At 37.3% G+C, this 26,190-nt stretch overlaps 1 protein-coding gene across 14 annotated transcripts in view; it reads right to left on the reverse strand.

The window, feature by feature from the left end:
• LOC129242974 (JNK-interacting protein 3) overlaps nucleotides 1-26,190 on the reverse strand; it is a 45,737-nt gene that overhangs the window by 18,746 nt on the left and 801 nt on the right. For 9 of the 14 annotated variants that reach the window (XR_008582228.1, XR_008582227.1, XM_054879963.1 and 6 more), the window contains exon 2: nucleotides 4,501-4,521. The exons of 4 other annotated variants lie outside the window; for them this stretch is intronic. Coding sequence is in view for 8 of the 10 variants with exons in the window: in XM_054879963.1 (XP_054735938.1) it covers nucleotides 4,501-4,521 (21 nt within the window). In the remaining 2 variants the exon portion in view is untranslated. The remainder of the gene's footprint in view (nucleotides 1-4,500; nucleotides 4,522-26,190) is intronic. One more of the 14 variants, XM_054879954.1, reaches the window with a different exon arrangement.

A 26,190-nucleotide genomic window follows, 5' to 3' on the forward strand; every position in this document is an offset into this window, starting at 1 on the left:
TCGCTGATTACGAATTTTATCTTAAAATTTTGAAAATCCACCCCCTTCCACCCCTATTGGCCACCCCCTCACGTGAAATAGCGTATATTCTAGAACATAATCAAGATGCATGTAAATTTATATGTTTTCGGGGTCGCAAGGTAGCAAGTGGTAGCAGCTGAATCTTGTTTTATTCAGTAACCATTACTTTTTTGAGTAACCTTTAATAGGTTTCAAAGCAGCATATGACGGCGTTGTATTACTATACAGTTTGAAAACTCAAATTTTATAAAAAAAAATGCAAAAAATGTATCTACGTATTGCTGCAGCTAAAAATTTTGTGTCGAGGTATTGATATGTACTAAAGATTTCTCGTATTTTACTAACCTTCCGAAGATGATTCCATTTGGTTTTGTTCAATTTACTCCATTACAAAATCTTTCAAATGTGTACAATTTTCACTATTCATCGACAGTAGTACGATGCTCAAACGAAGGCCACGTTGCGACTGAAAATACAGAGGATACTTAGGGTACAGGACGTTGCTATGAACGGTTTTCACTACTCAAGGCATTACTGTAGCCAACCCAAAGACAAAAAAACTCTATCTAGAAACTTTTTTTTCGACTTTTGGCCAGCTTTTTGGGAATCGGCCGCACTGTGCGCCGTCTTGTTGAAAATAAACGTTGTCCACATCAATACCATCCAATTCCGGCCATAAAAAATCGTTAATCATCTCTCGATAGCGATAGATAACACCTGTTATTGGAAAACCCTTTATGTACGAATATGCATGAACATTTGTATTAGAAAGACTGTGGGAAGTGGAAGCCAGCCTGCATCACACTTATTTCTGATAAGCGAAAAAATTAACTGAATGTCAAAAAGGTTTACTCATTATTCAAACTGATTCATAAAACATACTATGTATAGGGTATTTACCGCTTCCTACCTACTTACAGACATACAATCTTATTAGTGCAGATACGCTCGTACGTGGGCATGTTGAGTGGTAAAAACTAAAAAAAAAAGTTGAAAAACAATATGAATAAGAAAAATTCAAAGAGTTTTATCTTTCTCCTTTTCTAAACTCATTCAATGTACCATACGTGGAAGCATAACAACGGAACAGCCGTTCATAGTTGCAAAACGAACGACCTTGCACAGCGCAAGCGCAAAAGTATACTCGCACTACGAGTATTTAGGTATGTACATACATATAATGCGTATGTCGCTATGTATTTCTAAAATGTGTGCCTTTTTAAGTTTTATTCATAAACTACAAAAATAACCATAACATGCCAACAAAGCTACCAAATCACGTCACTAAAAATAGAGTAGCTATTCATTTCAAATCGTATCGTATTAATGAAATTGAATTTGCTTTTACACTCTTACAAATTCATTTGAGATTCGTTATCGAGTATCGTAATCGCGAATTGTAATTAAAAAAAATTACAGAAGTCGAGGAAAGAATAGTGTATTTAATTAAAAAGGTGTAGCCTCCGGTTGTATGTAAATGATGTCAATTGTCCGGCACTTGAAGTGTAATCAATTAAAAAGACCATAAATTTAGTTTGGAAAATTACTTTTATTCAATTCAAAGTAAAAAAACAGTGTCGAGTCCTGTTGAAACGTCCATGGTATGCCACCGAAATGTGCATCAGCTGCGCGAGCGGTCTGAAGTTGATTACACTTCGAGTGCCGGACCCTGTATAGCGTATCAGAAAGCACTGAGAATTAGAATTGAAACTTTTATTCGTACATTCGAATAAAATTCATAACAATTTTTTATGAACCTGATGGAGAAGTAATTCCGCCATACTTTTTGCAATTATTGGTGATTGGGGATCATTATCGCTATCGCTATCGAATCATTATCGCGATGTGACAGGAATGTGTGACAATTATGACATTTCTCTTCACAGTGCTTTGTCTAAAAATAGCTTTCCCCGCCTTTCAAGAAATCTAGTGGTTCTTAGAGAGGCATTCTCTAAGTTGATTTTCTGTCTGGGATAGTCGGGATTTAGTGAAGTTTCTTACGTGTTTTCTCTTTTTTCATGAGCTCATCTTTATTGGCATATATTACAAGTGCAAGGAAGCAATCAATCACTAATGGCGTTGCCTATTTGCCCCTTGGGATAACACTATTTTTGTAATATATTTCTGCTGTAAATCGATCAATGATCAAATGCCCCTTAAGTGAAATTCCGCCTGAAAGATGCTTAAGAGTTTATCTGTTGGAATTGAAAATTTGCTCTAGACTCAAGGATCTCATTTCTTATGACGGTAAAGTGTGCGCCTCGGAAAGTCGCTGGAATATGGATGCTTTTTAGCAATCCCTATTTCCTTGTTTCATCATGAATATTTTTGTAGAGTTTATGATCTTGCTAATGTCATCTTCCTGATGATTACACTTTTTTCTTTTTAAGGCCCTGGTCTCATTTGAAATGTTGTATTTGGGGAGTTTCTAAAAAAGCGTGCAAAACGGAAGCAAAAAAAGATTTGTTATTTTTGTTTTCAGTATTTTATTTTTTCATCTCTTGTTAAAAAATAGAAAAATATTTTTTGGCCATACGAGGTTCGTTCAACATGTTTTCAATCTTTAAAAAATGGTCTTCACATGGACAAAGGACACAGATATAGGCGGTTCACCGATTTGGTGAAATAAAATTTAAATGACTTTGACTAGAATCCTTTTATATGCATGTACATATATTTATAACAGACGAGGTGTGTTCAAAAAGTATCGCGAATCTTGAATTTTCTCATGTTACGTATGTTCGAATTTCGATTTTTTTGTGGCGATATGTTGGTACTTATGTCTCTCACGCGTGCCGCGAGTTCGGCCATTTTGAATGTTCAGTTAATTGTTGACAGTTGCTTTGCTATTCAAAAAGATGGATCAAAGAACCTGTATCAAATTTTGTGTGAAAAAAGGAAATTAAGTGCGCGGATGCATTCGAACGACGATGCATGTGAACGACGAAAAGCGTGCCGCAAGCCCGAGCACTTCAACAACAGACGAAAAAATTGATGAAGTGAAGAAAATGGTATTGGCCAATCGTCGAATAACCGTTAGAGAAGTTGCTGGGGACCTAGACATATCGATTGGCTCGTGCCATTCGATTCTTTTCAATGATTTGCTCATGAGACGGGTCGCCACAAAATTCGTACCAAAATTGCTCAATTTCGACCAAAAGCAGCATCGCATGAACATTGCTAATGGGACGTTGGACTCTGTGCGCGGCGACCCAAACTTGCTCCAGAGGGTCATAACTGCTGACGAATCGTAGGTTTATGGTTATGACGTGGAAACCAAAGCTCAATCAACTCAATGGCAGCTGCCGCACGAACCAAGAGCGAAAAAAGCGCGCCAAGTTCGGTGGAATGTAAAAGTTTTGCTTATTGTTTTCTTCCATTGCAGGGGCGTTGTGCATCATGAGTTCTTGCCACAGGATAAAACGGTTAATAAGGAATATTACCTGCAAGTTATGCGCAATTTGCGCGAAGCTGTTCCCGCGAGAAACGCCCGGATTTGTGGAAGAACAAAAATTGGCTCTTGCATCACGATAACGCCCCTGCGCACACATCGTTGCTTGTGCGCGACTTTTTGGCCAAAAACAAGACACTAATGTTGGCACAGCTTAAGTATTCCCCAATCTGGCCCCTGTGACTTTTTCTTGTTCCCGAAACTGAAGAGGCCCATAAAAGGACGACGCTACGCTACGATTGACGAGATAAAGACGGCATCGAAGGAGGAGCTGAACAAGATTTTTTGAAGTGCTTCGAAGATTGGAAAAAACGTTGGCACAAGTGCATAATATCTCATGGGGACTACTTTGAAGGGGGGAAAAATAGATATTAATAAATAAGTAAATAATTTTTGAAAAAACACAAAATTCCCGATACTTTTTGAACACACCTCGTATATATCAAGTGTTTTTTTTTAGGTGCATGAGATCAATAGTTCTAATTAACTTTGATTTGACAGCTAAGAAGATTTAGCAAGCCATCAGGATTTATTTTTTTTTCATGTGAATGCAGCCATACAATTTTGAATTTTCATATTATACTTTAATGTAAAACCAAAGCACATTGAAGAGGTAGTAGGCCATCTGATTTAATTTTTTTCTATTTATTTGGTCTATAAATTGTGAAATTTGGTTAATAGATTTTTACATTCTAGGGACCCAAAATAACAATAAAACTCATTGTTCTTGTTGTTTTTGCTCTACTGCTAGCTATTAGCTGTTCAATGTACCTTGAACAAAACATAAGAACTTGCCTACACAAACAAATGAACGCATTTGAATACAAATAATAAACATTAACAAAACCAAATTTTACAAAATACGCAGAAAATAACAAACAATGTTTGACACATCGAAACATATCCATATACATATACACATACATACATATACTAACTATATACTATGTAGATACCAATTTTTAAATATGAAAATTTTTATTAAGCCAAACTATACTACAAAGAAATATTAAACTAAATAAACTCACGATGCTCACAACCTGATCATTCTGAAAAAGAAAAGAAAAAAAGAAAATAATAATAATGCAGTAATGAGTTTTCTTGTTTTGTTTTCAGAAAAACATAATACGAAAATAATTTTGAATACAATTTGTGCAAACATATAAAGGTTAAAAAAAAAATTTCATAAAAACTAACATTCGCATTGTCGAATATAATTCCATATAGTAGTTTGGCAAACCAAAAAGAAAAGAGGTAATAACTGTATATGATATAAAAAAAGTAAGTGGCAAAATCTAAGCAAAGAGTGCAAACAAAGATAAGCGTAAACAAGTTTTCGAGAAATTGAAACATTGAAAGCAACATTGCGAAAAACATGTAAATACAAGCTGCATACTTCACAAAACCATTATTATTATTTTTTTTTGTTGCTCCTTTTTAAATAAAAAATGGAGAACTACAGCTCAACTCAAGAAATGAAGAGACATGAAGCTAACGTCGCTTTATGTGCAAATTTCATCGACTTAGAAATCTCTAAATCTCGTAAGTGCACCCGTTCATTCATTAATAAGATTCGCCGTGAATTGAAAGCATCAGTCGTCGCTGTAAAATCTGTTGTAAAACATAAAAAAAAACACGAGGAACGTTCTGGCACTGTCCGATTCGCAGAATTTATTTAAAAAGTGCAAGCGATTATTGACGAGGACCCTTCAAAATCAATGAAAACCCTTACGAGAGAGCTTAATGTTTCTGAGATAAAATCTCCAGTATAAATCCTACGTTGTGCGCAGAAAGCAGTTTGTGTCGGAGCAAACACGATAACAGCGCATTATCCGATCAAAATGAGTTCTAAATAAAATGAAACCCCCTGAAGCGGCACACTTCTTTACTCAAGGATTTCGAGTGAACTTTCCTGCATATGTATATCGAGGTTCTAGAGGCAGTAGTGGAACCCTGGATTTATAATGTAAGCGGTGTCAGCGCATACATCTTCCAGTAAGACTCTGCTCCTTGTTCCTTTAGTAGCAGAAAATCGGTTCCAGTGAAGGCCCACATAACTCCAGCAACCTTCCTCGTAATATACATATATGGGAAATATTTATGCTTTTACAAAAACAACAACTTCAGCTGCACTAGCTAAAAATTTATGTAAAATATTTTATAATGTTACAACAGCAATAGAGGATATGAACAAAAAATTTTTATTCAGAAGTAGACCAATTTCGACAATTCGAAACAATTTCGCTACTCATGGAAATTCAGGAATAGGATCATTAAGGAAAAGTGAATGCGAATAAGCGTGTGACGTCAAGTAGAAAAAAAATAAAAATAATACAAAAAACAAAAAAACAAAAATAAAAAAATAAATAATACAAAAAAAAAAGAAAAATAATACAAAAAAAAGTAAATAATATATACAAAAACAATAAATAATACAAAAACAATAAATAATACAAAAAAATAATACAAAATATATCTGGTTTCACTGCTCTATATACCATTAGGATTTTATATGCTGCGTTTGTGGGTTCCAAATATCAGATCAGTTCATAAGTTCGTGCGTATTTTACCCATAATTTCACTTTTGTACGATTTTTGCATACAAAAAATATTATTCGCGGAATATAACGGAACTATTTACATATATTTTCTTTAGTATATTGCGCATTCAACAAGTGATTTTAATCGGGGATAGAAGTACGTATTGTTAAAAAATAAAATGGAATCTTCGAACGCGTATAAGAGACATATTTTGCATTTTTTTTATAAAAGTGGTAAAAATGCAACATTTGCTGCTACAGAAATAAACACTGTTCACGCAGAGGATATCGTGAGTTAAGGACTGCGCAAAAGTGGTTTTCAAAATTCCGAAATGGTAACTGCGACGTGGACGTCCTGAATTCTTTAACTCCGGCGCCTTGCTCAAGCTCGTGGAAGCTGAGCCAAATTTGACAGTCGCTATGATAGCTCAGAGGTTAAGTTTATCGCATGGAACGGTTTACAGGCACCTGGTTCAGTTGGGAAAGGTTTCAAAGCTGGAAAAATGGGTTCCGCACAGACTTTCCCTCGCCAACCTTCAGCAGAGAGTGAATGTGTGTTCTCAGCTGCTGCAACGGCTTGAAAATGAAAGTTTTTTGGACCGTATCGTTACTGGTGATAAAAAATGGGTCCTTTACAATAATCCCGTTCGCAAACGCCAATGGTTAGATAAAGATGAAACACCAGAACCGACCCCAGGAGATGGCCTTCATCCCAAGAAGATTCTCCTGTCTATTTGGTGGGATACGGCCGGTATTGTTTATTATGAACTTCTGGAACCAAACCAGACGATAACTGCTGATTATTATTCCCATCAGCTAACAAACCTGAATGAGGTACTTAAAAAAAATCGACCGTCTTTAGTGAATAGACGCAAAGTTTTGTTTCACCACGACAACGCAAGACCTCATACCGCAAGTTAAGCATTAGGCAAGCTGAACGAGCTCGGATGGGAGCTAATGCCGCATCCACGATACTCTCCGGATATTGCACCTTGTGATTATCACATTTTCCGTGGACTTCAATCCCATATGAGTAACAAGAACTAGGAGTAGAAGCAATAAAGAAGCTATAAAAAGGGATATCGAAGCGTATTTTGGCTCCAAGGACAAACAATTTTTTGAACAGGGAATTAAAAATTTGCCTAAACGTTGGGAAGACATTGTAAATAATGAAGGAAATATATTATTGATTAATAAATACTTTAAACATCTTTTTTATTAATTTAAAACCACCTTTAAAAAACGCACGAACTTATGGCCTGACCTGATAGTTTAAAAACGATTCAAAAGATATTTCCACGTTTCGCTCTGCGTTCATTAAATGTTTCAGAACCAATGTCATCCTCCTCGTTATCGGCTAGTTATTTTACCAATTTCTGGGGCTATCTCGTTTTTATTGAGTATTGGCTATCCATATACTCTTGGAATGTTCCCAGTCGTAACTGTCGTCGGTTTGATGCCTTCAGAGTTGGATTTAGCAAAACTTAATTTTACCAATCCTAGATTAACTTCTTTAAAATTGGGAAATTCTATTATCTTAAATTATCTTAGCTGTATCTTTTTATCTTTTTTCGAATTCATAGGCTGTAACCAATTTATTACTCTTGACTTTTATTCAAGTTCCTAGTCCGTAAGAATTAGTGCTAAGTTTAAATCTAGTCTGAAAAACTTTTTATATAGCCATTAAATTAATGAATAAATAAATAAATTTCAAAACAATAAATAGATTTAAATTTAAAAGTAATATATGTTAATTATTTAAATAAATTCAAATACAGATATTAAAAAAACAAAACTGGAAAAATATAATTTATCGAGTTTAATACTGATTCTGATCTCTCAAAAAAGCGACACAGGTGGGAGACAATTGACACTGCCTACCACAGCGCCATGTAAAATTCACCAATCACACATACAGTAAGGTGCAAAAATGGAACATAAATAACATAAGTTACCTTTAGTACCATATCTACGCAAACAAGCTTGTTTATTTGAATGCAATTGTACATGTGTTATATAATTAGTGTGTAAGCTTTCAAATGAGCCCATAACAGTTAAAATCTAACAACAAAAACTACTCATTGGAAGAGCTGAAAATAAAAACACAAATGTTCCAATTATGCACCGCTTACTTCGTTGTTGTTCAATGCTTAATTTTAACGGTTCTTTTTAAATTTGGCTGTGGTTTCTTTTGTTCTTTTTCTGTCATAAAGTGGTAAAGTGTCAAGTCATTAATAAATAAAACTATGAAACCAAGTGTTGAAGAAAATATTGTAAAATCTGTGCGGGGCGGGTTGTCAATTCGAGAATGTGCCCAAAAATTCAAAGTTAGTCACACCACAGTGCAAAGGCTTAAAAAAAACATGATTTATTACAAGTTAAGCAAAATCCTGGGCGTCCACAAAAAAAGACCGAGAGGGAAAGCCGGCATTTGGCTAAACTAGTTGCAAGCGGAGCGCAAAGACACCGAATGAAAAAGGAGCAGTACTTGACGATCTTGCAAGAAAATTTGCCTGCTGCCATCCACAAAACCGGTCTTGCTGTTGAAAAAGATATCTTTCAACAAGACAATGACCCTAAACATACGGCAAAAATGGTGTCCAGCTGGCTGAAGTCCCAAAAGTTTTCGGTTATGCAGTGGCCAGCACAAAGCCCTCACATGAACCCCATTGAGAATTTGTGGATTCTCGTAAAACAAAAGCTCGTACACTATAAAAACCCGCCAAAAGGGATGAATGAGGTCTGGGAGCGAGTCCAGGATGTGTGGTACTCCATTTCGCCACAAACTGTGTATGCCAAACCGTATAAAGGCATTAAAAAAATCGAAGGGGCTTTGGACGAAATATTGAAATAATTTGTTTTTTGTACTTTTTTTATAAATAAATAAGCGGTGCATAATTGGACCATTTGTGTTTTTATTTTCAGCTCTTCCAATGAGTAGTTGTTGTTGTTAGATTTTAACCGTTATGGGCTCATTTGAAAGCTTACACACTAATTATATAATACATGTACAATTCTTCTTCTTCTTAATTGGCGCTATAACCGCTTACGCGATTTTGGCCGAGTTTAACAAAGCGCGCCAGTCGTTTCTTTCTCGTGCTAACCGGCGCCAATTGGACACACCAAGTGAAGCCAAGTCCTTCTCCACCTGATCTTTCCAACGCAGAGGAGGCCTTCCTCTTCCTCTACTACCACCAGCTGGTACCGCATCGAATACTTTCAGTGCCGGAGCGTTTGTATCCATTCGGACGACATGACCCAGCCAACGTAGCCGCTGGATCTTTATTCGCTGTGCTATGTCTATGTCGTCGTAAAGCTCATACAGCTCATCGTTCCATCGTCTGCGATATTCGCCGTTGCCAACGTGCAAAGGTCCAAAAATCTTGCGCAGAATCTTTCTCTCAAACACTCCAAGCGTCGCTTCATCGGATGTTGTCATCGTCCAAGCTTCTGCGCCATACGTAAGGACGGGCATGATGAGAGTCTTGTAGAGTGTTAGTTTTGTTCGACGAGAGAGGACTTTACTGCTCAGTTGCCTACTTAGTACAAAGTAGCACTTGTTGGCAAGAGAGATTCTACGTTGGATTTCAAGGCTGACATTGTTATCGGTGTTAATGCTGGTTCCTAAATAGACGAAGTCTTTTACAACCTCGAAATTATAACTGTCTACAGTGACGTGGGTGCCGATACGCGAGTGCGCCGACTGTTTGTTTGAAGACAGGAGGTACTTCGTTTTGTCCTCGTTCACCACCAAACCCATTCGCTTTGCCTCTTTATCCAGTTTGGAGAAGGCAGAACTAACAGCGCGGTTGTTAAGGCCGATGATGTCAATATCATCGGCATACGCCAACAATTGTACGCTCTTATAAAAAATTGTGCCTGAGCGATTAAGTTGTGCGGCTCGTACGATGCTCTCCAACATCAGGTTAAAGAAGTCACACGACAGCGAGTCACCCTGTCTGAAACCTCGTTTGGTATCAAACGGCTCGGAGAGGTCCTTCCCAATTCTGACGGCGCTGCTGGTGTTGAGCAACGTCATCCTACATAGCCGTATTAGTTTTGCGGGGATACCAAATTCAGACATCGCGGCATACAGGTAACTCCTTTCCGTACTGTCGAATGCAGCTTTGAAGTCGACGAAAAGATGGTGCGTGTCGATTCTTCTTTCATGGGTCTTTTCCAAGATTTGGCGTATTGTGAATATTTGGTCGATGGTAGACTTTCCAGGTCTGAAGCCACACTGATAAGGTCCAATCAGTTGGTTGACGGTGGGCTTCAGCCTTTCACACAATACGCTCGCTAGAACCTTATAGGCGATATTTAGAAGACTAATCTCGCGGTAATTGGCACAAATTGCAGGATCGCCCTTCTTATGGATTGGGCAGAGCACACTTAAATTCCAATCGGCAGGCATGCTTTCATCCGACCATATTTTGCATAGGAGCTGATGCATGCACCTTACCAGCTCCTCGCCGCCATGTTTGAATAGCTCAGCCGGCAGTCCGTCGGCGCCCGCGGCTTTGTTGTTCTTTAGCCGCGTTATCGCTATTCTCACCTCGTCATGATCGGGTAGCGGAACGACAATTCCGTCGTCAACGATTGGGGTATCGGGATCTTCACTTTCTCGGTGACATGCGCAGCTGTCACTGTTTAATAGGTTCGAGAAGTGTTCCCTCCATAATCTAAGATTGCTCTGTACGTCAGTCACCAGTTCGCCGTCTTTGTTCTTACAGGAAAACGCCCCGGTCTTGAAACCTTCTGTAAGCCGCCGAACTTTCTGGTAGAATTTTCGGGCGTTGTTCCTGTTGGCCAGCATCTCAAGCTCTTCGCACTCACGTATTTCGGCCTCTCGTTTCTTCTTTCGGATAATACGTCTCTCTTCCTTTTTCAGCTCTCTGTAGCGATCCCACATGGCTCGCGTTGCGCCCGATCGCAGCGTGGCTCTATAGGCGGCATCCTTTCTTTCTGCGGTGCATGACATTCCTCGTCGTACCAATTGTTTTTTCGGGCTCGCCGGTATCCGATTTCTTCTTCGGCGGCGGTACGTAGGGAACGAGAAATGTTGCTCCATTGCTCGCGCATGCCGGGTTGTTGGGCAGTGCTCTCCGAGAGCAGGAGTGAGAGTCGAGTGGCGAATCTTCTGGCTGTCTGTTGTGATTGCAGCTTTTCGATGTCGAACATTCTTTGCGTAGGTAGATGTACGTTTTTTGCTGCACAGAGGCGGGTGCGCAGTTTGGCTGCAACAAGGTAATGATCCGAGTCGATGTTGGGTCCTCGGATCGTACGTACATCTAATACACTAGAAGCGTGTCTTCCATCTATCACAACATGATCGATCTGGTTTCGCGTTTTTCGATCAGGAGACAGCCAGGTGGCTTGGTGAATCTTCTTATGCTGGAATCTGGTGCTGCAGACTACCATGTTTCGGGCCCCGGCGAAGTCGATCAGCCTCTGTCCGTTACCGGATGTTTCGTTGTGCAGGCTGAATTTTCCGACTGTGGGACCAAAAATTCCCTCCTTGCCCACCCTGGCGTTGAAGTCGCCAAGCACGATTTTTATGTCGTGGCGGGGGCAGCGCTCATAGGAACGTTCCAGGCGCTCATAGAAGGAATCTTTGGTCGCATCGTCCTTCTCTTCCGTCGGGGCGTGGGCGCAAATTAGCGATATGTTGAAGAAACGGGCTTTGATGCGGATTGTTGCGAGACGCTCGTCCACCGGAGTGAACGACAGTACTTGGCGACGAAGTCTCTCTCCCACAACAAATTCGACACCGAATTTGCGCTCCTTTACATGGCAGCTGTAGTAGACGTCGCAAGGTCCCATGGTTTTCTTTCCTTGCCCCGTCCATCGCATCTCTTGGATGGCAGTGATGTCAGCCTTTACTCTCACGAGGACATCAACCAGCCGGGCAGAGGCACCTTCCCCATTAAGGGACCGGACATTCCAGGTGCATGCCCTCAAATCATAATCCTTAGTTCGTTTGCAGGGGTCGTCATCAGTATAGGGAGGTCTTATCCGAGGCTTTTTAAAACTTTTCATTGGGGGCGATTTTTAAGTGGCGGGTCCCAAACCCAACGCACAACCAGCTATCCGGGAATGTTTCGCCTTCTCACGTTAGCTCACTCCCGAACGGATGTTCGGAAGCTACCCAGAGGATACGTGGGCTAATCCCGGCCGTTGTGAGCTGCTTGAACCATATGCAGAAGAATCGTCCTGGCCATTCCCAAGTGAATGGCGATCAGTAACTTTCCCCACTTGCGTGGACTTCTACACATGGAACCATCCTGTACAATTGGATTCAAATAAACAAGCTTGTTTGCGTAGATATGGTACTAAACGTGACTTATGTTATTTATGTTCCATTTTTGCACCTCACTGTACATATTAAGGCACAAAAGACTATGAGCTCAATGTGCGAACCTCAAATCAGATCTGTCTATCTACTCATACTTATAGGAAAGAGAATGGCTCTTAATCACTAGGAATGCACCAATTTGGAACAAGAGCCTTTTCGCTGGATACAGCCTCATAAAAGCCAAGCCAAATGTAAATTTTGCACAGAATTTACAGCCGGACATCAACACCCTAACTGACCCTATTTATGCAATATATAAGTAAATGCATACAAATTATTCTAAGACTAAGCGATTGGCTTTGTTATAGAACACAATTTATCATATATGTAAAATGACTTTAAAAGTTTAATGCACATTTTTTTATATTCTCGTGGAGCTTTAAATAAATTTCGTTCTAGCTACTGATTATTGTTATAATTAAAAAGCAATTTTCAGAAGCAAATTACTTTTGTCTGGTTGACTTCCTTACACCGGGTAATTTTAGGAATACTAAAAATTAAATAGCATCGAATTAATTGGGGGCAGGGAGAGAAACAAAGAAAACTTTATTTCATTTATTTATTAAAGACAAACATACAACCATGGGTTATTTTTAAAATGATTGCGTTAAAGTAAATGTAAAATCATTTTATACAGTCATCATACAAAGAGTATTTGAAAGAAGTTACGTTAAGATGTTGTTTTATTGGTTTCATTGGCTGCCACCCAATTTTCAATAATAACCATTTAATTATAATTATAAATTCAAGAATTATATAAGAAAATAAAAGTTTTTTGTTCTCAAGCACAGACGGACTTTTGGTTACAGCCGGAATGTCGCCGCGGTGTATAGTACAAAAGTGTTAGTTATTTACTGCATTGCAAATCACGCCGAAATGAAAATGCAAATTAATGTCTTATTTTTCTAAAAGTCATTAAGCCATGAAGTCCTCAAAGCTTTTTCATAGCTCAAATGCATCGAAGCTTGAGACCGTTATCATTACGTTCCCATAACAGTCGGTTCTATGTTATCGGAACGACTCGGATATATATCCGGCCAAGGACTGTCACTCCAGTAGCATCCCCCGTGCATGTATGGGGAATGTATATGCTACAACAACAACAACCGTTATCATTACTAAGTTACCGTTCCCCCGACAATCGGTTCTACGTTACCGGAACGACTCGGATTTATATCCGGCAAAGAACTGTCACTTCAACAGCATTCCAGGTATAGTACAAAAATAACCGTTAGCATTTCCTTGGCAAGCGAACTTAACTTAAGACCTGTTCAGGCTTGAAGCCACACGGTTTGTAGCCGCATGCTGCTCTCGCCATCAAACGTGGAATCTCCACGACTCCTCCTGGAACTACCGAAGCAGCATAGCTCTCACCCGCTCCAGCATTTATGGTACACCATTCTGTGCAATATCGTCTTATCGATGAAAACATCGACCGTCGGGGCAACATCTTAGAATTTCAAGATATAGCTATACGGTCGAGCTCAAAATATTTAATATAATATATGTATTTTTACAACTCCTGCCACCGGGATATCACCCTGGTATCGCTGCGCTTATTAGGGGTGAAAACCGATTGGTAGTCGACGACTTTAAGGCGTAACACGAGACAAAGTACAATAACAGAGTGGCAATAACTTTCGGTGATGGCGTTTCGCCTGACTCGAAGAGATACGCTAGCCTTTCCAGCGGTATCCTCTGGTAGACAGAACCAAATTAAGCATGTTGATGTTGGAAAACATAAGTGCAACAGGATCAGTATTATATCTCATAAAAGTCTTCAATCTGTCTTATAATCCTTGACATTTAGAAAACACGAAGAGTGGTCCCACTACTGAAACGTGGTAAACCCGCCAACCGCTTTACTTTTCAATTTCTATATTTCAAAACTTCCTCAAGCATCAGAGGGATTTTTTTGGTATCATACCTTAACGATTGTTCTATTAGCGTCCGGTAATGACAACGATGGTTTGTATTGAAAAGTGAACGACTACCTCTCCAATTTTTCTCGCCCCTTCACTGCAAAATACACTGTGACCATATTCTCAACATACACGAAGGAGGTCAAACTATCACTGGAAACCAAAGTCGTTGATACACCCATCCCAAGGTAAATAACCCCAAATTACTAGGGGCCATTTTCGACAGTTTGCTCTTTTTCTCGGCACATAAAACCGCGATAGCCTCTAAAGTCCAAAATCGTAATAGTTGGCCAGTAGTACTTGGGGCATATCAGAAAGCGCCGCATAAGCCCGTCAGTAGGCATCTACATCATGTGACTGACGAGATTCAGAACGGCAACTCCTTAAACTCCCAATATACAGACAGACAATTAACAACATTCACAGACAGGCTCTTATTATCTTTATAGGCTCTCGCTCTCCGAATGTTGTTATCCCAATCCAGCCAGTACCCATTGCAGACGAAGAGCTACATCTTTTTCGTGAGACTTACATTACTCTGGCCCCACTACAATCTAGATATTGCAGTAAGTTAACCTATGTCCGACATGTGCAGGTAACACACTCACCTAATTTTCTAGTTTGATGTGCATATATACATATAACACATGAGCAGAAAAGTCCCGGACCTAACACATAGATGGCACTAGTTTTATTGCATTCACATCTTTTTCATGATTTTCTATTCATTTGTTTGTGAGTTATTGTGCTAGGAGTGACGCTACTTTTTTTTTATTTTCAAAACAATGGATCAAAAGGAGTTTCGTGATTTAGTTTTACACTGATGCTTGATGGGAAAAAATACCATTCAAGCGAAGCAATGACTTGAAAAGTGTTATGAGGACTCCGCTCCATCAGAAACAACAATAACACGATAGTTTGCTGACTTCAAACGTGGTCGTAGAGACACCGATGATGCACAACGCAGTGGACGTCCGAATGAGACGTTAACACCAGAAAACATCGAAAAAATCCACAAAATAGTTTTAAGTGATCGAAAAGTGAAGTTGCGTGAGTTAACTGACATCGTAAAAATATCAAAAGAACGTGTTGGCTTTATATTGGACGAGCATTTGGCTATGAAAAAGCTCATAGCTCGAAATTGGTGCCGCGTTTGCTCATTGTTAACCAACCGCACCGTGTCATAAGTCAATCAAAACAATGACAAGACTACATGATTTGAACTTCGAATTGCTCCCACATCCACCGTATTCGCCAGATTTGGCTTTCAACGACTACAAGCTATTCGCAGACCTAAAAAAAATTCTCGCCGGTAAAAATTTTCGATCAAACGAAGAGGTTGTCACTGAAACTGAGTCCTATTTTGAGGCAAAAGATAAATTGTTCGACAAAATTGTTCTTTATGGAAATTACGTGGATGAATGAACCTAATTTTAAACAAAAAAAAAACGTGTTTTATTTGTTAGGCTCGGGATTTTTCAGCCATTGTGTTATCAACTGCAAATCTAAGCTGCCCGACGCGAAGAGAGGAGATAAGAAATTTGAGAATTTTATAAATTTGATTTGAAATCATAACAGGTGCTTATTATATTTTATGTTTATATGCACGCCAGCGCAATTATCTCACTTTAATCAAGTGATTGTTGCTATCCGATTTATAAAGTTTGGATTTTTCGGATTAAATTTATAGACCAAATCACCACTCCAGTATTAATAGGCCAGCAATAAATACACTATGCTATGTTAGTTGCCTCGCCTAGAAGAGACTACGTAGGTGGGAACTTGGTTCTAAAAATGTTAAATCACATCGGAATTCAAAGAAATTTTGGGTACACAAAATATCGGCGAAAGCTAAGACTTCTTTAAAATTAATATTATGATGTTAAATATACATATACGAGTGTACATTTAGTTGTTGTATTGGCATGATAATTTGCAACTTACATAATAGCAGAAGATTTGCACTTAAGGGGTTATATACCTTGTGTTTTTCAAAAAAATCAAAATAAATTTTATTTCTTTATCGTAAAGTACAATCCCTTGAGAACATTTTCCAAAAATTTCATAGAGATCTGAGCAATAGATCGAAAGTTACAGCGTTTTAAATTGTGCGTCGTCACAACGTAACGTAACTAAACTTGAAACTTTAAACGCGATTATCTCAAAAACGTGTTTTTCCAAAAATGCTTTTGCGGTGGACGCGATTGCAAAAAAAGTATTCGACCGATTTTTATAATTTTTTTTTTAAATTGTTCGTAATTGATGTCGCCTCTTAGTGAACGATCAACTTTTTATGTATAAATTTTTATTTTGCAGATATGAATTTTTTAATGCCAATTTTAGGACTGTAGAAGTGGAGTTTTTTAAAAACATGTTCCTATTTTCACAAAAATCAAAATATTTAATATATTGATCGTTCACTAAGAAGATATAACCCTATACTAATGAAATCTTTTCGATTTTTTGATTTCAGTTGACTTGGTGGACTTGAATCGCGTCCACCGCAAGCCTCTTCCAAAAAAAGGGTCTTGGGGGAAAACGCCATAACTCCGCCATTTTTAAATATTTTTACACAAACAAAGCCTTTTTTTTTCTTTAAACATTGTAATATCCAATAATAAAAACTTTTATACAATAAAATTATTGCTACATATCTTTAAAAAAAACCCAACTTTCGCTAATTTCACCGGACCACAAGGTATATAACCCCTTAACTCTCGTCGACTCCTTGAGGCTAATTTCTCAATATCTTTCGGCCGAATCCTGTTTCAGCGTCCCAAATATATTAAAACAACATCCAAGTGACAACCAAGAACTGCAAATTTCATGCAGTGATATTAAAGATAAGAAAGGCACTTATAGCAGATGCTTGTATGTATTTGCATAATATTGTACAATATGTCTGTATGTATGCATGCATACTCGATTAATAAAACCAAAGGCCAGCTCCTTCTTACACGGCCTATCTATTTTATAAGAAGCGCATGTTCACACTGGCATATGTATGTATGTACATACATGTGTGTATAGCTTCATATGTATCTAAGCAATTTATTGCAACAACTATGAAAAATCAATGACGGCAACTAGGATTTAAAAGAAACAGCAGTCACACGCTAATCGTGCAACGATAAAAAAGGCAAGCATACGTATGTATGTATGTATGTAAATACACACTAATCAAACTTACATAGGCATGAACAATACGTATAAGAGGCGAATGAAGCCCAATAGGCCAACGAACAACAGTGGCTGATGCAATGCGAAATCAATAAAGTTCTTAATCATATCTGATTTGCTGGCTTTGTATTATGTATTTATGGGCAAACAAGTAGAGAATGACAGAACTTCGTCTTCGGCCACGTTCGGGCTCAAAAGTTTTGGTCGATTAAAGGCAGGACTACCACCATCAACTAGCATTAAAATTTTATAGGAGTTTTGTTAAGTCAAAATAGAGTATTCGAGAACTACGACAACTTTAAGAAGAAACACAACAATTAAAAAAATTACAGCTTTTCAAAACTCTTTTCTTCGGAGATGTTTGGGTGTCCCCCGTCAACCCCGGTCACGCTGCTGGGGTTACGGTACACTAGACAGGGCTAGTTTACTGGGGCGGCTGCCCTTGGTCGGAAAAAACCCGAGTCATTCTGGTAACGTAGAGCCGGCTGCCATGGCAATGTGGCTGCTACTCTATGTGCTCACGCACGAGCGCCCTACAGCTGAGAGTGAAACGTGGCTCACTATCAAAGAAATCATTAAGCGAAAAAAATTCAATTTTAAAATGTATGAAAAAATTGTTAACAAAACTGGCACAAAATCCGGCTGCACCTGTGTATATAAAAGCATTTTCAGACGATTTCAGCAACACTAAGATTGGTGATCCTTTCGAGGCTGTAGAAAGCTTATGCTTGGACACGCACACCCTCCCGAACGTTAAGAGCAAAGTGACCACAGCAGAAATTACAGCTACCTTTACACAAAAATTAAATGAGTATTTAACTGATGGTTTTAATGTTTTTGCTGCAGATGCTTCGCTCTTGGCCTACTAGGTAGACTACGGCGTCAGAACAGATAATAAAGTTTTCTGTTTTAAAATAGAATGCCGCTCATCATCCACCACATCAAATTGCAAAAGAAGCAGCAGATAATGGTATTATCATTATCAAATAGAATACACTCCCCAAGAAGCTTCATGAATGCTTCGTAGTGGCATTTTCGCTGAAAGGTGGGATGGTTTTCTGTCATAAGCAGTAAATCGACCTAACCTTTTTGCACAAATTCTCACAAAGTTACCAGCAAAGACCATGTTCAAAAACTGTAATTTCGATGTTAAAGCCATAAAACTTATCAAAGAAATATTGGTTGGCCACACTTACGATGGCAGTTACTTATATTATATCATACATGATTTGTGCCATGGACTCGGAGCTATGGGAGTGCGGAGAGGTAAATTCTTAGACACACCAAGTTTTTCATTGTGTCAGACTTAATCTAATAAGGAGTAAATATATATTTTTTGATAACTATAAAAATTTTAAACCAGTGTTATCATCTGCAAATGAAAAGTGCACAGTAAATTTGCTTTCATTTATTAAAGAAGCTAACACTGAGTTTTAGCAGTCCCTTACACACCATTCATCTCACAGACAATGGAACACCGTGGCGTTATGTGGATTTTCATGTGGATTTTTTAAATTAAAGAAAAAAAAAATTGATTTATTAAATTTATATTTTATTAGTCAATGTATAAAATTGACATTAATATTGAAAAAAGTAAGTTTTCATTAAATAACAAACTTGGCATCTGCTGCCAAGGAATTATAACATTTTTTAATACTTTAATACCAGTCCACATATTCTGTTGAAACAAATTGCTTTGAAATATCTATCTTTGCCTCCATCGTGTGTACCTAGAAAGGAATTGTTCAGGGCTGCAGGTCAGCTCTGTACTGATAGACGATGCCGCTCGCAAGGTGAAAATGCTGATAAGCTATTTTTTCTCCATTTCTCTTCTGCTTGAATGGCAGTCGATTCTACGTGACCGGCGTATTTATGGCGAATGCTTATGCTACTACAAAAACAACAACGGCACAGTATTAGGAAAGGTATGGATAAGTAAGAAGCATTCTTTTCTGACGTACATTGAAATAAGAGTCCAAATGGAGCAGTCTCGCGGTATAAAAATATCAGTCCAAACAGGCCGCCGTCGACTACAAGAAAACTGCTTAAAAAGGCAAGTTGTGCGACGAAAGTAAACATTAAAGAGTATTAAAAAAGAGCATTGAAGGCAAAATATGTTTGCGAATTGACACCAGCAGAAGGGTCTAATGGAGTGTTCAACGCAATGTGGAAATGTTGGTGGCCTATATATTAGGTGACCAGCATAACAAGAATTGAGCCCAAATCATAAAAAAAAAATGTCAAACATGGCGGCTCTTCAGTAACGGCACAGCGCTGCTCCACCGCATTTGGAGTAAGTCCAATTATGCAAATTTATAGAAATGACTTTCAGAATGTGCAGAGGACGAAAATACTCCAGAGTCGTTAAGGACTTACTTATGGTTAAGAGCATCTATCAATTGCGTGAAAAGTATTGGACTTAAACCCCATAGAAAATACTAAGGAGGCCGTTTCTGCAAGGTAGCCAGCTATAAAGCTTCATCGTGGGAAATTATCCAAGATGAGTGAATTACTCCGGATCAATGGTACGCAAAATGAGCAATCACTGCACTAAGTACATAATTTTGAAAAAGCGTTTTCCAGCAAAGTACTAATAAGAGCAAAACCGAAATATATTCGCATTACAGAAGCACAAAAAGTCATCGATGCTAGAAACAAAAATTGTTAAAGCATTTTATTTACTTTTATGAAAAATTTTTTGTCGGCCTATTTTATATAATGAACTTCCATGGCTTGTTGTATATACATATGTATAGCCTAACTTTGGGAGTAGAAATGTGTACATGTGTTATGACTTGGAGTTAATGTGATTGAAACTTTTTTACTCTTTTATTTATTTTATTTTTATAAAAATACTGGATTTTCTAAAGGATTTTTGATTACTTCTTCCTTTGAAAAAGTTCGGTTCGGCCTTAGAAATCGATGTTCGGTCTTATCTAATTACAAGCAATGCTGCTAAAACAAAGTTGAACTAAATATTAACTAGTTAGACCTGTCCGTCTGTTGATGGAATTCTTGTGCGAATTGAACGGAATTTCACCGACTAAAACAGAAACATGCAAATGTGCGCATAAAAGGCAACAAACGAGGCAACGAACAACTGTATTCCCACCGAATGGAGGAGACCGAGTGCGGTTTATTGATTGTAATGTAACTTGTCAAAAAAAAAAAAGAAAATAAAACGATTGCTTGGAGACGCATAATGTCAATGACCAATTTACATATCGTATATGCACACATATGTATGTACATACACATACACATAAAAATACAGATTGTGTACATATGTAAAATATATATTTAGTAATTGCATATCTTCAACTAAAGTAAAATTTTTTTAATTTGTTTGCCTTTTCAGCACTTCTTTGATAAACTTTCTCTGTCAATTTCTGCACATTTATAGCTGCGTTAAATGGATTTATGTAGTAAAGGGTTTTCTGTGTTGTTCCATCACAAATTCCTATTATGAAATTGGAAAAAGAAAAACGACGCGGTTATTTGAAAAGTCCTGATACTTTTACTTTGATAGAGAATAGTCCAGAAACTGCAAACTTTTCAAAAAACATTTTTTTTTCAAAAATTTAAAAAAATTTCAAATTAAAAACAAAAAAATTCTAAAATTAAAAAACAAAAATTTATCTTAAATAAATTTTTTAAAAAGTATATTTTACGTTAAAAATAAGAAAAATTATAAATTATTATTTGAAAAGTCCTGATACTATTATTTTGATGGAGAGTAGTCTAGGAACTGCAAACTTTCAAAACAAAAACTTTTTTTTTTTTTTTCAAAAATTAAAAACTTTTTTTTTTAATTTTTATTTTAAATAAATTTTTTAAAATGTATATTTTTTGTTATAAATAAAAAAAAATTATAAACATGTTTAAAACAACCGCGGACATTTAACTTCAAAATACTCAAATATCAAAATTCTTCAACAATTTTTTTTAGTTTACTTCTTCGTATTCTCAAGTCTATAGTGTAATATGCAAGTAAAGAAAGTGAACAGGCTTCCTTTTATATATATATATATTTTCACATTCAGCTGCCTTAGAAAAACACCGTTTGTCTATTGAAGTTTTTAAAAGTTGTGTTCAAAGATGATGGAGGTTTGGCTATCCAAGGCAAAATTGTGAAAGTAACTTCGGTTGCCACATTATTGTGGATTGAAGAACAGATCTCTGTCCGCTCATTTCACACGTATTTACTCACTCGTCCAATCAGCAGCGGCAACAAAAAAACATAAGATTTTTTCGTATATCACCAACACAATCTCAGTTTTTTCGTAAGCAAATCGCTGTCATAACCACGGTCAGCTGATTTCTTCAAAATCACTGACAGCTTGTTAACGGTCTGATGTTGGCCAGGCCACACCTCTGCATTCTGTGCATGGTGAGTCGAATTAGTCGTTCTTCAGACGGCTACTTGTGCTAGTGTCTAGTACTGTGTTGCTTTTGTTGTTGTCGTCACGGGTTAATATTACCCATAAATGTTTGAGGAACGTTGCTAGTGTGACAGTTGGTCTTTCGTCGGATAACAAACCGGGTCATTCCAGTTACGTAGAACCGACTGTCATGGGGATGTGTCACTTTTCGATGAGTTGACATGTATTTAGATAAATATTCCTCTGTTATATTTTCAAACAATTTATGATTTGCGACGTTTTAATTTTCCTATATTTTCCATTGATTACTTCGTAAAGAAAAACTTGTACTTTTTTTTAATTTTTCATTCTTTGCGAAAAATGATAAAATGCCAAATATACTGCAAAACATGAAGTTCTACAACAAAGGGATCCATTTACATTACACACCCGCCTTTTTCAGCTAAGATAGCTCTGATTTATTTTATGTAAACACCTCGGAACACTGAAATTTTGGGTCGAAGAGGAAGAGTAGAAACAGTAATAGCTTGTTGAGGCATCTGTATTTTAATTAATTCATTTTTTTTTTTCAAAAATCGCACTCGTATCTAAGCGTTACTGGATTTTCCCCTTTTCAATGCATTTATTAAAATTCAATAACTCCTAATAAATTGCACATTAAATGTATATTTTTATTTCTTTTTATAATGTACAAATATAGTATAAAATATAATTGCAAAAAAAATATATAATAAATAATGGAATATATAAATTTTAGAACTTCATATTAATAGATTCAATACTTTGAATTGCAATGAATTGACTGTCTGTGCTTGAAAGCAACCTTTTTTCTAGCCAATAATTAAAATATAAGTTTAGTGATTTAAATGTTGTATATTTGCAAACATTAAGAAACAAAGAAATGCAATAAAAAATTGCATATCTGGATATTAGTTAATTAAGTTTAATTAATTTAAATTTTATAGTGTCGATATTTATAAAACAAACAAATAAATTGAACAAAATAAAAATTCTCACCCTCTCGCACCCCAAAAGGAAAGAATTTCTCTGAAATCTTGCCCCCTTCACCGTCTTGGTGAATATTGTGATTTTTAAATAAATAAAAAAATAACAAAATTAAGTTCCGCCTGTTAAATTGTGAAAGCACGAATAATTATGAAATATTAAAAACCTCTTTGTTTTGCTTTTCCTGCCGATGACGCATTGTCAGGAAAGTTTATATAGTTCTGCCGGCAGTATTGTTTTTTTTTTTCAAAATTTAGTTCAATAAAGTTTTGATTAAAAACGTTTGCAATTGCCCAGAACTTGTTTTCACTTTCTCTTAATCTCCTTTTTGTTTATTTATTTTATTTATTTCCTGTACTGACGTTGACTTTTTTTGAAGTCCAAACGGAGAGGGCTATTACTTGAGTGAGCTTGGGAGGACACGGGAATAAGTGGTTAGTGTCGTGCGGAGTACCTTCCCATGACAAATGTGTGTATACTGAGTAGGTCCTGCTCGATTCTGTGCCAAGATGATGCGGGTTTTGCGAACCACATAGAATTCTTAGTCCTTTATGAGTGGTGGTTGGACTCCAATCACGGCATTCAGGGGCAGAAGTTTATAAAGGTGGTAAGAGATTCCCGATGAATGCCATTTATAGCCTGCCTGTGAATAGGTCCAGTGGAAATTATGCTAAGCGCTGTCAGTTAAACCGAAGAGATGTCTCCTGACGTGCCTGGGAGGTGACACAACCTCCTACCTGAAGGTGTGGTTTCTGCGATGGCATCCCAATAGGAACTGTTTGCTGAGCATCTTACTATACTCACTGTGAAGATTTTGCAAAGGGACCTCAGATGTATCGCGTGACTGGTCTGACAACAGAACTGTGGCAGATTTGGAACTTCATGCACCGTGTGCCACGCGTTGCCAGCAGCACATCTTTTTGCTTACCCCAAGTGCTACCGACTAGCAATTTGAGGACCTTGTTAAGGTTTATTACCTCAGCATTGATTGCGGTTAAATGCGCAGAGAAGGAGAGCAAACTATCAGAGGTGGCGCCCGGTAACTTTGGGTTGTTAACAGTTGGTATTGATGTGTTATTGACGTTGACCTTTAGTTGTAGATTGAACTCATTCGTTCAGGTAGTGGAAAGAAAGATGAAGGGAGAAAGTATGGAGAGATAGTCGTGCACTATTGAACACATATAAGTGCCAGACGCCAATATCTCAGCAATCAACGGTGGAATTTGTTCTGGTAGTTCAGGAATCTCCTAGACATATATGTAAGTTGAAAACCCAGGAAGGAATGATACTACCATGCAGCGCCCGTTACTTTATCCTTCAATGTTTAGAACTTAGGAGTGCTTCAAATGTCTTCACTACTGGGGAAAGGAGAATCTACCGGCGACAAGACTGCTCTTGGTTCGTGGGTTTCACAGGTTTCAGTAGTTTAATCACTTTACCTGTTTTCCGTTTTTCAAGGTAGATAAGAATGACCATGAACAGATTGAATACCCGTATGATATAGGTTATTCCCGTTGCAGCATTTGCTTTCTTGATGACCACCTAGATCTCACCGCTTTGTGTGAAACCGGCTGGTAACACGGCTCTGGTATCTGTCAACTGGTGGATGTAGTAGGAAGTGCCACTTCGTGTCCGACGAAACATAATCACGGAATGTGATTGGCACTGTGTCGTTAGGCGTTATAAGATTTGACAGATACCTTAAGGGGTTATACGCAGTTATGACTTTCAAAAAAATCGATTTTTTTATTGCATTTTTGTAATGTACATATATTCAAAAGTATACGCACGAAATTTGAAGTAGATCGAAGCAATACTTTCGGAGTTATACCTAAATATGTAGAGATGCCTCGGCACGTTTTAAGGTAGGTATTGAAACTTTAAACGTGTTTTTTTTCAAAACGGCATTTTTCAAGTCGGTGTACACGATATCTCGAAAACGGCTTGTTTGATCGGTCAACCGTTTTAACTCAATCTTTAAAGATGCATTTTCTAGGAATTAATCGTTCCTTTTGTAAATCTGATACTTATTTTCCATTTTATAATCAATTTACGGCCAAATTTTAACGTAAAAATCGAAATCATTTCTTTTAAAAGCTGCCATTTTGTGAAAATTCACTATTTTGATTAGCCGAACGATTAATTACTAGATAATCTAATATATTAACAAAATTTGTTTGGTTTTTTGATTTCAGATAATCCAATCCTGAGTTACGATGTACACCGTAAATCGTCTTTTTTTAAAGGAGGTTCCAGAAATCGCGCGCTCTATAATCAACATTTTCATAAATAAAAAAATTTCTTACGTTCTTGAAGGATGCTTTTATAACCGCCAAAAATTTTCAAATTAATATTCTGGTTAATATTCTGAAGTTTCTTCAGGATAAATCCTTGACAACCCGTCTTTTATTTGCTTCATAACTGCGTATAACCCCTTAAGGTGTACTACAGCTTACTCACACCAGGGTGGAAGTTGCACGTTTTCAAGTGATCTACCAGTTACCCATAATCTCCTTAAAAAGCGCTGCAGCAGCAGTGATCACCTTGCGGAATTAGCATTCACCCACGCGTATATCGATGGATACGGGAAGAGCGGCGAATGTGTAACGGTGAATTCCTCAAAGCCGATCTATTCAGCTTTATTAAAGTTAATATTGGAGCGGTAATTCGCGGAAATACAATCGGCAGGTTTGTCAATCGAGGCGATAATGGGTGAATAGCCTGATGCAAAAAATAGCTGGGTCGACATGTTATTAATTAGACCAGTGCTAGCAATTCTTAATTCAGCAGAGCCGCTGTAGTTACCCACTATCCTAGTGGGACCATTGCAATTTACTGTGCTGAATGTCGAATCGTCTATCAGCTTTGTCGAAATTTTACAGGTTTACAGCCAGTGGTCGTGATGCGACTTGAAGTCAACCACTACTAATCGGCTTCCTCCTTTGATAAGCACACCAATCTCTTCATGTTTCATAGTTAGAACAAAAAAAAAAAATTCAATATAATTTAAGGGATACAAAACCAATTCGTTTCTCTACACTATACTTAGAGTCTTATGAACTCCATTACTAACGGCGAATTGTTATCTGTCGGTAGTTTAAATAACTTATTACCAAATCAGCGTAGATAAAAATTCGTGTATATTTACATATTTGATTTGTCATATGCACATACATAGGTACATATGTAAGTATGTACAAACAATCGTCTTAATTGTATATACATATGAATTTGTGTTGATTTAATTTCAAATCTTTTGATTGTAAAACTACTCACAACGTGGCAATGCTTTCTTGTTGTTTTTAAATAGATTTTTTATATTATTTCATTATTC

Source organism: Anastrepha obliqua, chromosome 3 (assembly GCF_027943255.1).
Source record: "Anastrepha obliqua isolate idAnaObli1 chromosome 3, idAnaObli1_1.0, whole genome shotgun sequence".
Taxonomy (NCBI): Eukaryota; Metazoa; Arthropoda; class Insecta; order Diptera; family Tephritidae; genus Anastrepha; species Anastrepha obliqua.